General features: G+C 38.5%; 1 protein-coding gene across 4 annotated transcripts in view; it reads right to left on the bottom strand.

Moving 5' to 3' along the window:
- The window catches only part of MCF2L2 (MCF.2 cell line derived transforming sequence-like 2), a 236,435-nt gene that overhangs the window by 135,132 nt on the left and 89,256 nt on the right, over nt 1-12,047 (bottom strand). For all 4 annotated transcript variants that reach the window (XM_026007237.2, XM_026007235.2, XM_026007238.2 and 1 more), the window contains one exon: nt 5,082-5,198. In XM_026007237.2, the coding sequence (XP_025863022.1) occupies nt 5,082-5,198 (117 nt within the window). The remainder of the gene's footprint in view (nt 1-5,081; nt 5,199-12,047) is intronic.

The following is a 12,047-nucleotide window of genomic DNA, read 5'->3' as shown; positions in this document are numbered from 1 at the left end:
ATGAGGAGAGCTTAACATTCACCAATATGCCTGCAGACGGAGAGCCCCGGAGCTACTGCGGGGGCTGACTTCAGGGTCCCAGAGCTGCCCCAATATGCTCTGAATAGAAGGATAGTAGCTACCATTTCCCAAGTACCTGCAATGGGCCATGCATTATCCTGGTGCTATACATTTGTCTATCATCTCAATAATCCGATTGGAAGGTATTGTATCTCCATTTTATAGTAGAAGGAAATGAAGCTCCTACAGGTCAATTGCCCAAGATCATGTAATTAATTGGGCAGTAAGAAAGGAAAGAAGGGTTCAACCAAAGTCACCAAGTTTGGGAAGCAAGTTTGACCCAGAGGAAGAAGATGAATATAGTGATTAGGTCACTAGTGACCTTTCAGTGAGTTACTTTTGTCACATGTGATGAGAGTTTGGGGACCTCTGCCTCTCACTCCTTTATAAAAATTTACCTTCCACTAAGGACTCTGTTCTACCATTAAATGAATACCTACTAACTAATGAGTAACTTCACAGCTAATATTCCAGATGAGATATCTGCATTTAGCAGAATGCATTTTAGCAGTAAACATATGTCCTAACCTTGAAAAAGTCATGCTTATTGTTATCAGTAGATTTAGTTGAAGGCAAGTAGCTTTTCAGAATTCCACAAGTCATTCTAGTAAACCAGACTGGCTCTACCATGCCCATTTCCCTCTGTTCTCAAGACAATTTTGCCCTCAAAGGGTGAACACAATTCATCTCTGTCCCCCCCACCCCCAGCAAATGGTACTATGCCTGTCACACAGTAGGTAACCCCATAAACAGCTGCTAGATGGATAACTGGTTTTTGCAAAGAGGCCCAATCTAATTTTCATTTGGGCAAAAATTACCTCTGTTCTTACATCATCAGAGAACATTTCTGAAAACCCAAGTGTGCATCATAAAGAATGTGCCAGATGTGGGGCAGCCCTTTGCTATAATAGAGGCCAGAGCTGAGGCTGGCATAATAAAGGCTTCCAGAGCATGACACACCTCCCCCTACTTTCTGAACCCAAAGTCTTTCGCCATCAGTCATTTTTTTAAGTAAACTCTATCGCGAATGTGGGGCTCAAACTCAAGACTCCGAGATCTAGAGTCACATGTTCTACCGACTGAGCCAGCCAGGTACCCCTACCATCAACCCTGTTCATACTTATATTGCTGTAGGTGGGATCTCCTCTATTAGCACAAGTATTTATACAGCTGCAGTCTTGAACATCACAGTACTTTTGGTGTGGAAAGTCAGACTAACTTTTATAAGAATCTTTTTTTCAAGCACATCAAAGTGTTATAACTTTTATATAATCTGATATCTGTATACGATACTCTTTCAATTTCTTGAACCAATAGCCTCTACTGAATAACATAAAAATCCAACCTATCAGAGGACTTATAATAAGAAAATATGAGATACAGTACTTTGCTTTATATGCATTACCTCTTATAATGCATCTCAGTTAGGTTACTATTATCACCACATTCTATATAGATGAGAAAACTGAGGCATATTAAGGTTAAGTAATTTCCCCAAAGCCATATAAAAAAATAAGTGGCAGATCTGGGATTAAACTCAGGACCAGCACTCTTAAGCACTATACTATACCACCTCTTGGCAATAAAAATTAAATTGAACAAAACTACATTTAAAATCAGATCAACAAAAGATCTTGGCTTTGACAGCCTTAAGACTTGAATTAAAGTCCAGATTCTAACTGTGTGATCTTGCATAAACCAGGTATTGTTCTAAGTCCTAGCATCTCTATTTGAAAAATGGGAATTATGATTGCTCTGTTTTTGCAGGGTTTTTTCGAGGATCAAAGGAATAGCAAACCTGAAAGGACTTGGGCACAGTAGAGTACCTTACAAGTGTAATGATAATACCAGCATCAACTCTGAGAATCAAATGTGAGGCCTGCAGATATTGACCTGGAGATAGAGGAAAGCCAGAGGTTTCCTATGGAGAGTTCTATTAACAAATTAACTTGATTCCAGGTATCTGATTAGCAAACAATCACCCTGGAAATGGTACAGAGGACCTGGCGCTGATAGAGTAATGGAAAAGTGCTCAGCCTTTGTCTTGGCTCTGCCACTACTCAACCATATAACCTTGGATAAGTCACTTCTTTACTTTGAAGGTCAGTTTCCTCACCTGTAAAATAAGGTAAATGAAATAAATTATCTTTAAGGTTCTTTTCAGTTCTAATGCGTCTCAAAGATTTGACATCCAGAAAGTACACTACTATCCAAAAAAGGATCTATATATATTATATATGTAATATATATGTATATATTATAGTTCTAATTATATATGTATATATATAAAATATATACATAAAATGTGCAAAAGGCATATAAAAAATACCTCTGATGTTTGAATACTAGTTGTATTTTTTAAAGCTTATTATAATATGTTTAATACATGCACAAATACAAACCACAGACATGAACGAGGCCTGGGGTAGGAAGGTATATGCACACGTCTGCTTATGCCATGTTTTTAAATAATCTATGTTCATGGCTTCAGTCTTCTTTACCTCCCTCAGTTCTTAGAGAACTATTCTTGTCTTTGATGTCAAGGTGCATTTGTTTTATCTCTTTATTCATTTGCTGCAAATGTGTGTTATTTCAAGAAAGATCTGAGGCAACTTGAAAAACATTAATAACATAATAAAACAAAGGATTGATAGAAAAGTCAGAGCCAAAGGGAGACCTAGCTAGCCCAATAAAGCTGGCAGGACAGTAAATTCTTTTGATTATTAAAGTAATGTAATAATATCCTAGGAAGTGAAGAAATAAAGGCTGGAAACATTCCAGTTCCATTTCTCACACAGTTTAATGAAATTGCAAGGACAACCCTGACTACACTTACTTGTGTAAGATATTCTACATAAGCTTCCCTCCATATCTTTTCTATTCAGGTCTAGTGAGAATCATGTGATTATGAAGAACTTCACCATTCCTTTTTTCATTCCCAAGATTTCTCTTGAAATCACTGTTATTGCAATAAAACTGATAAGAAGTTCAAAGAGTTCTTGCCCAGGTTGTAGGTCTTCCTCTAGGTTTTGGGAAGGGTTATATCTTCCTTCGAATTACATGGCATACAAAGAAGTGAGGGAAGGATCAGAATCTGTAGCTTTGAAATAAATGCACTGTTGCTAGAAATCTATTTTTGTTTAGTTCTTAAATTTCCTTTTTTTAAGAAAAATCACAAAATTTTACACTTTAAGAGAGAGTGAATTCTTCTACCTAATTAAATGTCATTCAGGTGTTTATTGGTAAATGTTGAGCAACATGTTTCTAAAGTGACCCAATACAGAGAGAGGGGCACTGACACCACAAGTTTCACCAGGTGGTAAAGGGAGCTTCTGACTTGGCTCAGAAAACCTAGTCTTTTTGAGGATCTAGGGACTAAGAGAGTGGGGAAAGGGGAGTGACAACTTTATACAGAAACATTTTATCATTTGAGTTTCAATCCCACTTTTCCTTCCATATTATTGACCCTTCTAGTTTAACAGAATAACCATTACTATAAGTGAGTAGAGAGAAGTAAAATACTACATGTCAGATGCTTTCACACACATTACACCACTTAGTTTCACATCCACTCTCAGGTAGCTTCTGTTAGACTGAGGTTTCTTGTCATTGGCTCTATTGACAGTTGGGCTGGACAATTCTTTGTTGTGGTGGGCTGTCTCATGCATAAGGTGCTTAGCAGATTCCTGGCTCCTACCCGCTAGATGCCAGTAACACTCCTCCTCTCAAGTTATGACTATAAAAAAAAAATGCCTGTCCCAGGGCACCTGCATGGCTCAGTTGATGAAGCATTTGCCTTTGGCTCAGGTCATGATCCCAGAATCCTGGGATCAAGCCCCATGTTGGACTCTCTGCTCAGTGGAGAACCTGCTTCTCCCTCTCCCTCTGCAGCTCTCCCTGCTTGTTCTCTCTCCCTCTCTCTCTCTCAAATAAATAAATAAATAAATAAATAAATAAATAAAATCTTAAAAAAAAAAAAAAAGTGGAGCTCTGGAGTCAAACTTGCCTCGGTAAGGAGAACAGGATTTTAGCAGATAGTGATGAACAGGAAAGCTGGTCCAGGCTGATGAAACAGCATGAGTACAAAAAGGCACTGTGACAGGCAAGCTTAGGAATATTGGGGAAAAGGTGAGTACACAGGTTGACTGTGGAGAGGTTCCACCAGGGAGAGTCCTGGTAACAGTGCACAGCTTCAGGGGTAGGAACAAGGCTATGTCTTCACTTTCAGGCAGAGGAATCACTGAATTTTGTTACACAGCATTTATCACAGTTATAATTTGGCACTGTGTGATTATTTGATTAATGTCTGCCTTCCCCACTGTCTGTAAGGTCCAATGAGCACAGGCACTGAATTTCTTTCTGCTCACCTCTGTAACCCCAGCACTGGTTGATGGCCTACTACATAACAGATGTTCAATACACATTCTGGAAATTAACAGGTGCTTATGTGCTTGCTCACTCTCTGTCAAAGAAATAAATAAAATCTTTTCTTTTTAAATGTCTAAAATTGCCTCCAGCTGAAAACCACTGTTAGTTCCATTTTAATAGGGGAGAAAACAAGTTGAAAGATGTTTAATAATTGACCCAAGATCAGACAATAAGTAATAGTGACCATATTCAAACGCAACTCCTTCTAACTTGGTGGGTTTCAATCTTTCTGTACATTAGAATCATCTGGGGAATTGTGTGGAATGCTAATATCTGAGGCTCAACCTTGATCAAGTAAATTAATTTCTCTGACTTATAGTAGGGTGCCGTATGTTGAAAACTCCCCAGGTGTATCCTAAATCAAGTGCCCCCAAACCCCCATGCCAGATGATGAGGTGAGGTGTGGGGAGACAACAGGACATGCCCTAGCCTCCTCCCCTCCACCACATTTTTCCCCAACCTGTGGCTTAGAAAACCCAACCTTCCCAATGTTTGGTAGTCATGGGCAACGACTGCCCAAGAGTTGATCTTTAACTGTCTCTTCTGGAAAACAAAGAGAGATCATATAAAGAGCAGGTTAAGCTGGTACTCACAGTTCGATGATTTATCCACTGACTGTGGCGGTATTCCAAAGTTCCCCCTAAATCCTCTGTCAGTTGGTTTTTGTCAATGTAGCCGTGAAGGTCAGATGCAGAGTTTAACATAATGATCTATAGGCAAAAAAAATCAGTGTGTTCCTCACAGATAATTAAATAGCTCATCTAAATTCTATTGTTATTTAAATAGCATTGAACTTCGCAGGATCAGGAATTCATATGTAGAGTTACTACATCCAGCAGAGAAAGTTTTATACTCCTTTGGCATTTTCCTCCTTTAAGCAAGGAGTACCAAAGATTGCATAGTCCGTGACAAAATGGTCACATGGTTCAGGGAACACAGTTCTAAGCTACCTACAAGTCTGGTCTTACTTTAGGTGAATTTTTGGCTAAAGTTCCCAAGCTAAAGTATACTCTTCAGCCACCAAAATCAAGTGCTATATTGAGACCTAAAAATATGCAATGAGAAGCCCAATAAGGGGTAGGCTGGTGAACACCAAAATAAAATTAGAATATGGGGACCTACTGAGAAGTGTGTATTAAAAAGATATACTACTGGGGGCAGCCCGGGTGGCTCAGCAGTTTAGCGCTGCCTTCAGCCCAGGGCCTAATCCTGTAGACTTAGGATGGAGTCGCACATCGGGCTCCCTGCATGGAGCCTGCTTCTCCCTCTGCCTGTGTCTCTGTCTCTCTCTCTCTCTGTGTGTCTCTCATGAATAAATACATTTTTAAAAATCTTAAAAAAAAAAAAAAGATTTACTACACTGATGTTGATGTGTCCCAGATTCATCCTGCATGGAGGACATTTGGAGATAATAGGGAGTAGATTTTTATAAATTAACAATCTGGCTGATGAACAAGCCCATGCTGATCAGCCGATCCAACTAGGCACCCTAAAAGTTTGGGAATTTTTAAAAATTACATTTATAACATGAGAAAAAGTGGAAAGAAACCAAACCTGAATTAATCTATGCCTTTCCCTGCTAAAAAATTTTAAACCACTTTTGGGAATTCCAAAAAGATTTTTAGTCTTTCTAAAATTAGAAATTACAAGACACAAAACAAGAAATTGCCAATATATTTTGCTTTTTGAAATATTAATTGCTATGGTAACACTTGGAGTTTTTTGGGTTTTGGGTTTTTTTAAGATTTTATTTATTTATTCATAGAGACAGAGAGAAGGCAGTGCTAAATCCTAAGCTGAAGGCAGTGCTAAACCGCTAAGTCACCAGGGCTGTGTGGAGTTTTTAAAAAAATACCAATGTGGAACATCTTATTAGGCAGAAGTAACTCTACCACACAACCTAGAATTTTAAAAAACACATCCTGCCAGGCTGTACATCTTCTGTTCCATGTAACTGAAAAGGAGAGGAACGCATGTGTTCCATGCTTGCCAGGACTCTGCCTTGTCATCTTTAGCTGAGTGGACCAAGAGAAATTTTAAATTGGAAGCTAAAAATGAAAAAAAAAAAACATAATTAAAAATGGGCAAAGAGGACTTCTGAAAAATGGTGGAGTAGGAGGACCCTGAGCGCTCTCAGCCCACAGACATACCTAGGTAAGAGCCATGTCAGTGCCGCTAACTCAGAAAACACAAAGGCAAGCAGAACAGACTTTCCACAGTTGATAGAGAGGAGGCCACACAGAAAGAGGTGGGGGGAGCAGAGATGCAATTAGGAACCAAACTCCCAGGGAGACATAACCACCAACAGCAGGGACACCACAAGCAGGAGAAGGGAGAAGAAGAGACCCCACACCAGGCACCTGGAGCACAGGGGACCTGCACTGGGAAGGCAAGTCCCATAACATTTGGCTTTAAAAACCAACGGGTCTTCTTAACTTTGTGACTTTTTACAATCAGTAGGGCTTAACTCTAGGTACTTTAAAAATCAGCAGGCTTAGCTCTGAGACATACAGAGGGCAACAGGAAACAGAACTCCCATTCTTAAGGAGCCAGCATAACAAACAACTGAGCCGAGATACAGTATAGAAGCAACAGTCTGAAGGCATCAGGGGTATATGGGAAGGAGATTTAGTTACTAATCTCAGAACCTGCATTAGAGGGGCAGGGATCTTTAGGTGACTTCTCCTAGAACAAAGCCCTATCAGGTGCCATCTCACCAGCCCCCCTACCCCGACTCCAGCCTAGATAACCAGACACCTGTGGATACCAGTTCAAACACTCTCTCATAGCTTGCTAAAACCACACACCCCACTTCTGCATTCTCCTGCAAGTCCACCTCATCCACCTCACCCCACTCTTCAGATGTCCCTCCCAAGTGGCTCCTGCTAAAACACATCCAGCAAGCAACCCCAGCAGGGACCAGTGCCACTCCAAAGTAATTACTGCCCTGGGGAGAGAAGAAGATAACCATACACATTAGTGTGACTAGTCCCAGCAGATTGTCTAACTGCCAGCCCCATCCAACAAGGCTCTCAGGGGAGAGCACCCTGCAGTTCAGTACCACTGCAGCCCTGGCAGATGGGCTGAGGTAGGCATATGAGGGCTGGCATCATCCAACTACAAGCCTACAGTGGGCCCCAGACCAGCCCTTTAACAGCACAGAGAACAAACTGCCTTATGCACCCACGACAGGCAAAGTCGGCCATTGCAGCCAACTGGACTGAAGGCAAACAAGGCTTAGCCACACCAGTAAGACACACACAACCCACAAAGGAGACACCCCTAAAGCACCTGGTTCAGGTAAACATAGGGCACTATGCTACAGGGCACCATAGAACCTCTTCTTCATAAGGCTGCTACTTTCAAGAGGATAAGACAGAACTGACTTTCCAAATACATAGAAATAGACACAGAGAGTCTGACAAAATAGATAGGATTATGCCCCAAATGAGAGAATAGGACAAAAACTACAGTTAAAAAAGTTAAATGAGGGGCACCTGGGTGGCTCAGTCAGTTAAGTATCCAACTCTTAATTCCAGTGTAGGTCATGATCTCAGAGTCCTGAGATCAAGCCCCACATCAGGCTCCACACTCAGCGGAGTCTGCTTAAGGATTCTGTCCTCCTCCTTTCTGCCCCTACCCTCACTCATGTGCACATGTGCTCTCTTTTTCTCTCTAAAATAAATATTTTTTAAAAGAGTTAAATGAAACAGATAAGTAATATGCTTAATAAAGAATTCAAAATGATGGTCATAAAGACACTCACTGGACTTGAGAAAACAATGGAGGATCTCACGGAGACCTTTAACAAAGAGATAGAAAATATTAAAAAGAACCTATCAGAGATGAAGAACTCAATAACTGAAATTAAAAATGCACTAGAGAGTATCAATAGCAAATTAGAGAAGGCAGAAGAACAGATCAGTGATTTGAAATACAGAGTAATAAAAAGCAACCATGCTCTCTGCTTTGGGTAGCCGGGCCCAAGGAGGGGAAAAAAAAGAAGGCAATCAAGCTTACTAGCAAAAAGTAAGAAGAATAATAAAAGCTAAGATTAGCTTAAGGAAACTCAGTGACATCATCAGTGACGCATAATAATATTAGCATTAAAGGGATCCCAGAAGAAAAAAAGAGAGAAAAGGAGGCATAGAATTACTTAAATAATAGCTAAAAACTCCCCAAATCTGAGAAAGGAGTCAGAAACCCACATCTAAGAGGCACAGAGAGCCCCCAACAAATCAACCCATGGAGGTCCATGCCAAGACAGATAGTAATTAAAATGGCAAAAAGTAGTGATAGAGAATTTTTAAAACAGCGAGAGAAAAGAAAATAGTTACATACAAGGGAAACTCTGTGTGTGTTTTTTCAGCAGAAATTCTGCAGGCCAGAAGAGAGTATCATGATATATTCAAAGTGCTTAAAGAAAAAAATGCCTATGAACAAGATTATTCCATCCAACAAGATTACTATTCAGAATAGAGGGAAAGATAGAGTTTCTCAGACAAATAAAAGGTAAAGGAATTCATCACCATTAAAACAGCCCTACAAGAAACCATGAAGGGAATTATTTGAATGGAAAGAAAAGGCCATAATCAGGAGCAAGAGAATTATGAAAGGAAAAAATTTCAAAACTAAATGCAGACATAATAAAAAGTAGTAGATGAGGGGTGCCTGGTTGTCTTAGTTGGAAGAGCATGCAGCTCTTGACCTCAAGGTTATGAGTGTGAGCCCCACATTGGATGTAGAGATAACTTAAATAAATAAGCTTTTTAAAAAAAAGTAGTAGATGAATCACTTACAAAACCATATGGAGGTTAAAGCACAAAAGCAGTAAAATCAATTATATCTACAGAAATCAGTCAAAAGATTCACAAAATTTAAAAAAAAAGATTCACAAAATTAAAGGATGTAAAGTATGACATCATATACAAAAAATATGGAGGGTGGGGGAGTAAAAATTTACTGATCTTAGAATGGGTTCAAACTTAAGTGACTAACAACTTAATATAGACTGCTCTATGCATCAGATGTTACATATGAACCCAATGATAACCACACAAACATACATACTCAAAAACGTATAATAGATACACAAAAAACAAAAAGAAAGGAATCCAAGAATATCATTAAAGAAACTCATTAAACCATAAGGGAAGAGAATAAGAGAAGAAGAAAGGAGCAGAGAAGAACTACAAAAACAACTGGAAAATACATAACAAAAAGGCAGTAAGTATGTATCTATCAATAATTACTTTGAATATACTTTGAATCAAAAGACATAGGGTGACTAAATGGATAAAAGAGCAAAACCTATCTATACACTACCTAGAAGGCTCATTTCAGACCTAAAAACATATACAGATTGAAAGTGGAAAATGGAAAAACATTTACCATGCGAATGACAGTGAAAAGAAAGCTGGGACACCAATACTTATATCAGACAAAATAGACTTTAAAACAGACTGTAAGGGGATCCCTGGGTGGCTCAGCGGTTTAGCGCCTGCCTTTGGCCCAGGCGCGATCCTGGAGTCCCGGGATCGAGTCCCACGTCAAGCTCCCGGCATGGAGCCTGCTTCTCCCTCCTCCTGTATCTCTCTGCCTCTCTCTCTCTCTCTCTCTCTCTCTGTCTATTGTGAATAAATAAATAAATAAGTCTTTAAAAAAATAAAAATAAAACAGACTGTAATAAGAGACAAAGAAGGACACTACATAATGATAAAGGGTATAATCCAACAAGAGGATATAACAATTATAAATGTTTATGTACCCAACATGGAAGCACCTAAATACATAAGGTAACTATTAATAGACATGAAGGAAGAAATCAATAGTAATACAATAATAGTAGGGGACATTAACACCCCACTTACATTAATGGTTAGGTCATCCAGACAGAAAATCAACAAGGAAACAATGACTTTGAATGACACAAGGGACCAAATGGACCTAACAAATATATTCAGAACATTCTATCCTAAAACAGCAGAATGTATTCTTTTCAAATGCATATGGAACATTCTCCAGAATAGATCACTTGTTAGCCACAAAACAAGTCTTAATAAATTCAAAAAGACTGAAATCATATCGTGCATCTTTTCTGATCATAATGATATGAAACTAGAAATCAACCACAAGAAAAAATTTAGAAAAACCATAAATACACACAGGCTAACAAACATGCTACTGAACAATGAATGGGTCAACCAAGAAACCAAAGAGAAAAAAAAAATACCCACCCTGGAGACAAATGAAAATGAAAGCACAATAGTCCAGATCTTTCCGATGCAGATCTTCTATGAAAGAAGATTAGAGTAATACAGGCCTAGCTCAGGAAGCAAAAAAAGTCTCAAACAAACCTAACGTTGCACTAAAGGAACTAGAAAAAGAAGAATAAACAAAGCCTACAGTCAGTAGAAGAAAGGAAATAATGACAAGAGTGAAATAAATGAAACAAAAAACAGTGAAAGAAATAATGAAATGATGAGTGGCTCTTTGAAAAGATAAACAAAATTATGAAATTTTTAGCCAGACTCAGGGCACCTGGCTAGCTCAGTCAGAAGAACAGCTGATTCATGATCTCTGGGTTGAGTTCAAGCCCCACAATGGATACAGAGATTACCAAAAAATAAAAATAAAAATAAATAAACTTAAAAAAGAAACTTTTAGCCAGACTCATCAAAGACAGAGAGAGAGAGAGAACTCAAGTAAAATGAGAAATGGAGGAGAAATAACAACCAATACCAAAGAAATACAAAAGGTTATAAGAGAATATTATGAAAAATCATATGCCAAAAATTGGAAAACCTAGAAAAAAGCAAATACATTTCTAGAAACATCTAACCTGCCAAAACTGAATCAGGAAGAAATAGGAATTTTGAATAGACCAATTACTAGCAATGAATTGAATCCCAACAAACAAAAGTCCAGAACAAATGGCTTCACAGGTGAATTCTATCAAATGTTTAAAGAAGAGGTAAGGTAATACCTATTCATCTTAAACTATTCCAAAAAACAAAAGAGGAAGGAACACTTCCAAATTCATTCTATGAGGCCACCATTGCTACCCTGATATCAAAACCAGATAAGACATTACAAAAAAAGAAAAACTACAGAACATATCTCTGGTGAACACAAATGCAAACATCCTCAAAAAAAATATTAGCAAATTGAATCCATCAATATATTTTAAAAAGTCATTCCCCACGATCAAGTGGGATTTATTCTGGGGTGCAAAGGTGGTTCAACAATCCCAAATCGATCAACGTGATACATCACATCAATAAGAGAAAAGATTAAAGCCATATAATCACTTCAATAGATGCAGAAAAAGTGTTTGACAAAGTACAACATTCATTCATGATAAAAACTCTTAGCAATGTGGGTTTAGAAGGAACATATCTGAACATAATAAGGCCATATATGAAAAACCCACGGCTAACATCATACTCAATGGGGAAAAACTGACAGCTTTTCCTCTAAGATCAGCAGCAAGACAAAGATGTCCACTCTCACTACTTTTACACAACATTGTACTGGAAGTCCTAGCTACAATAATCAGA

The sequence above is a fragment of the Vulpes vulpes genome, chromosome 3, assembly GCF_048418805.1.
Source record: "Vulpes vulpes isolate BD-2025 chromosome 3, VulVul3, whole genome shotgun sequence".
NCBI lineage: Eukaryota > Metazoa > Chordata > Mammalia > Carnivora > Canidae > Vulpes > Vulpes vulpes.
This window is presented reverse-complemented; position numbering and strand designations above follow the sequence as displayed.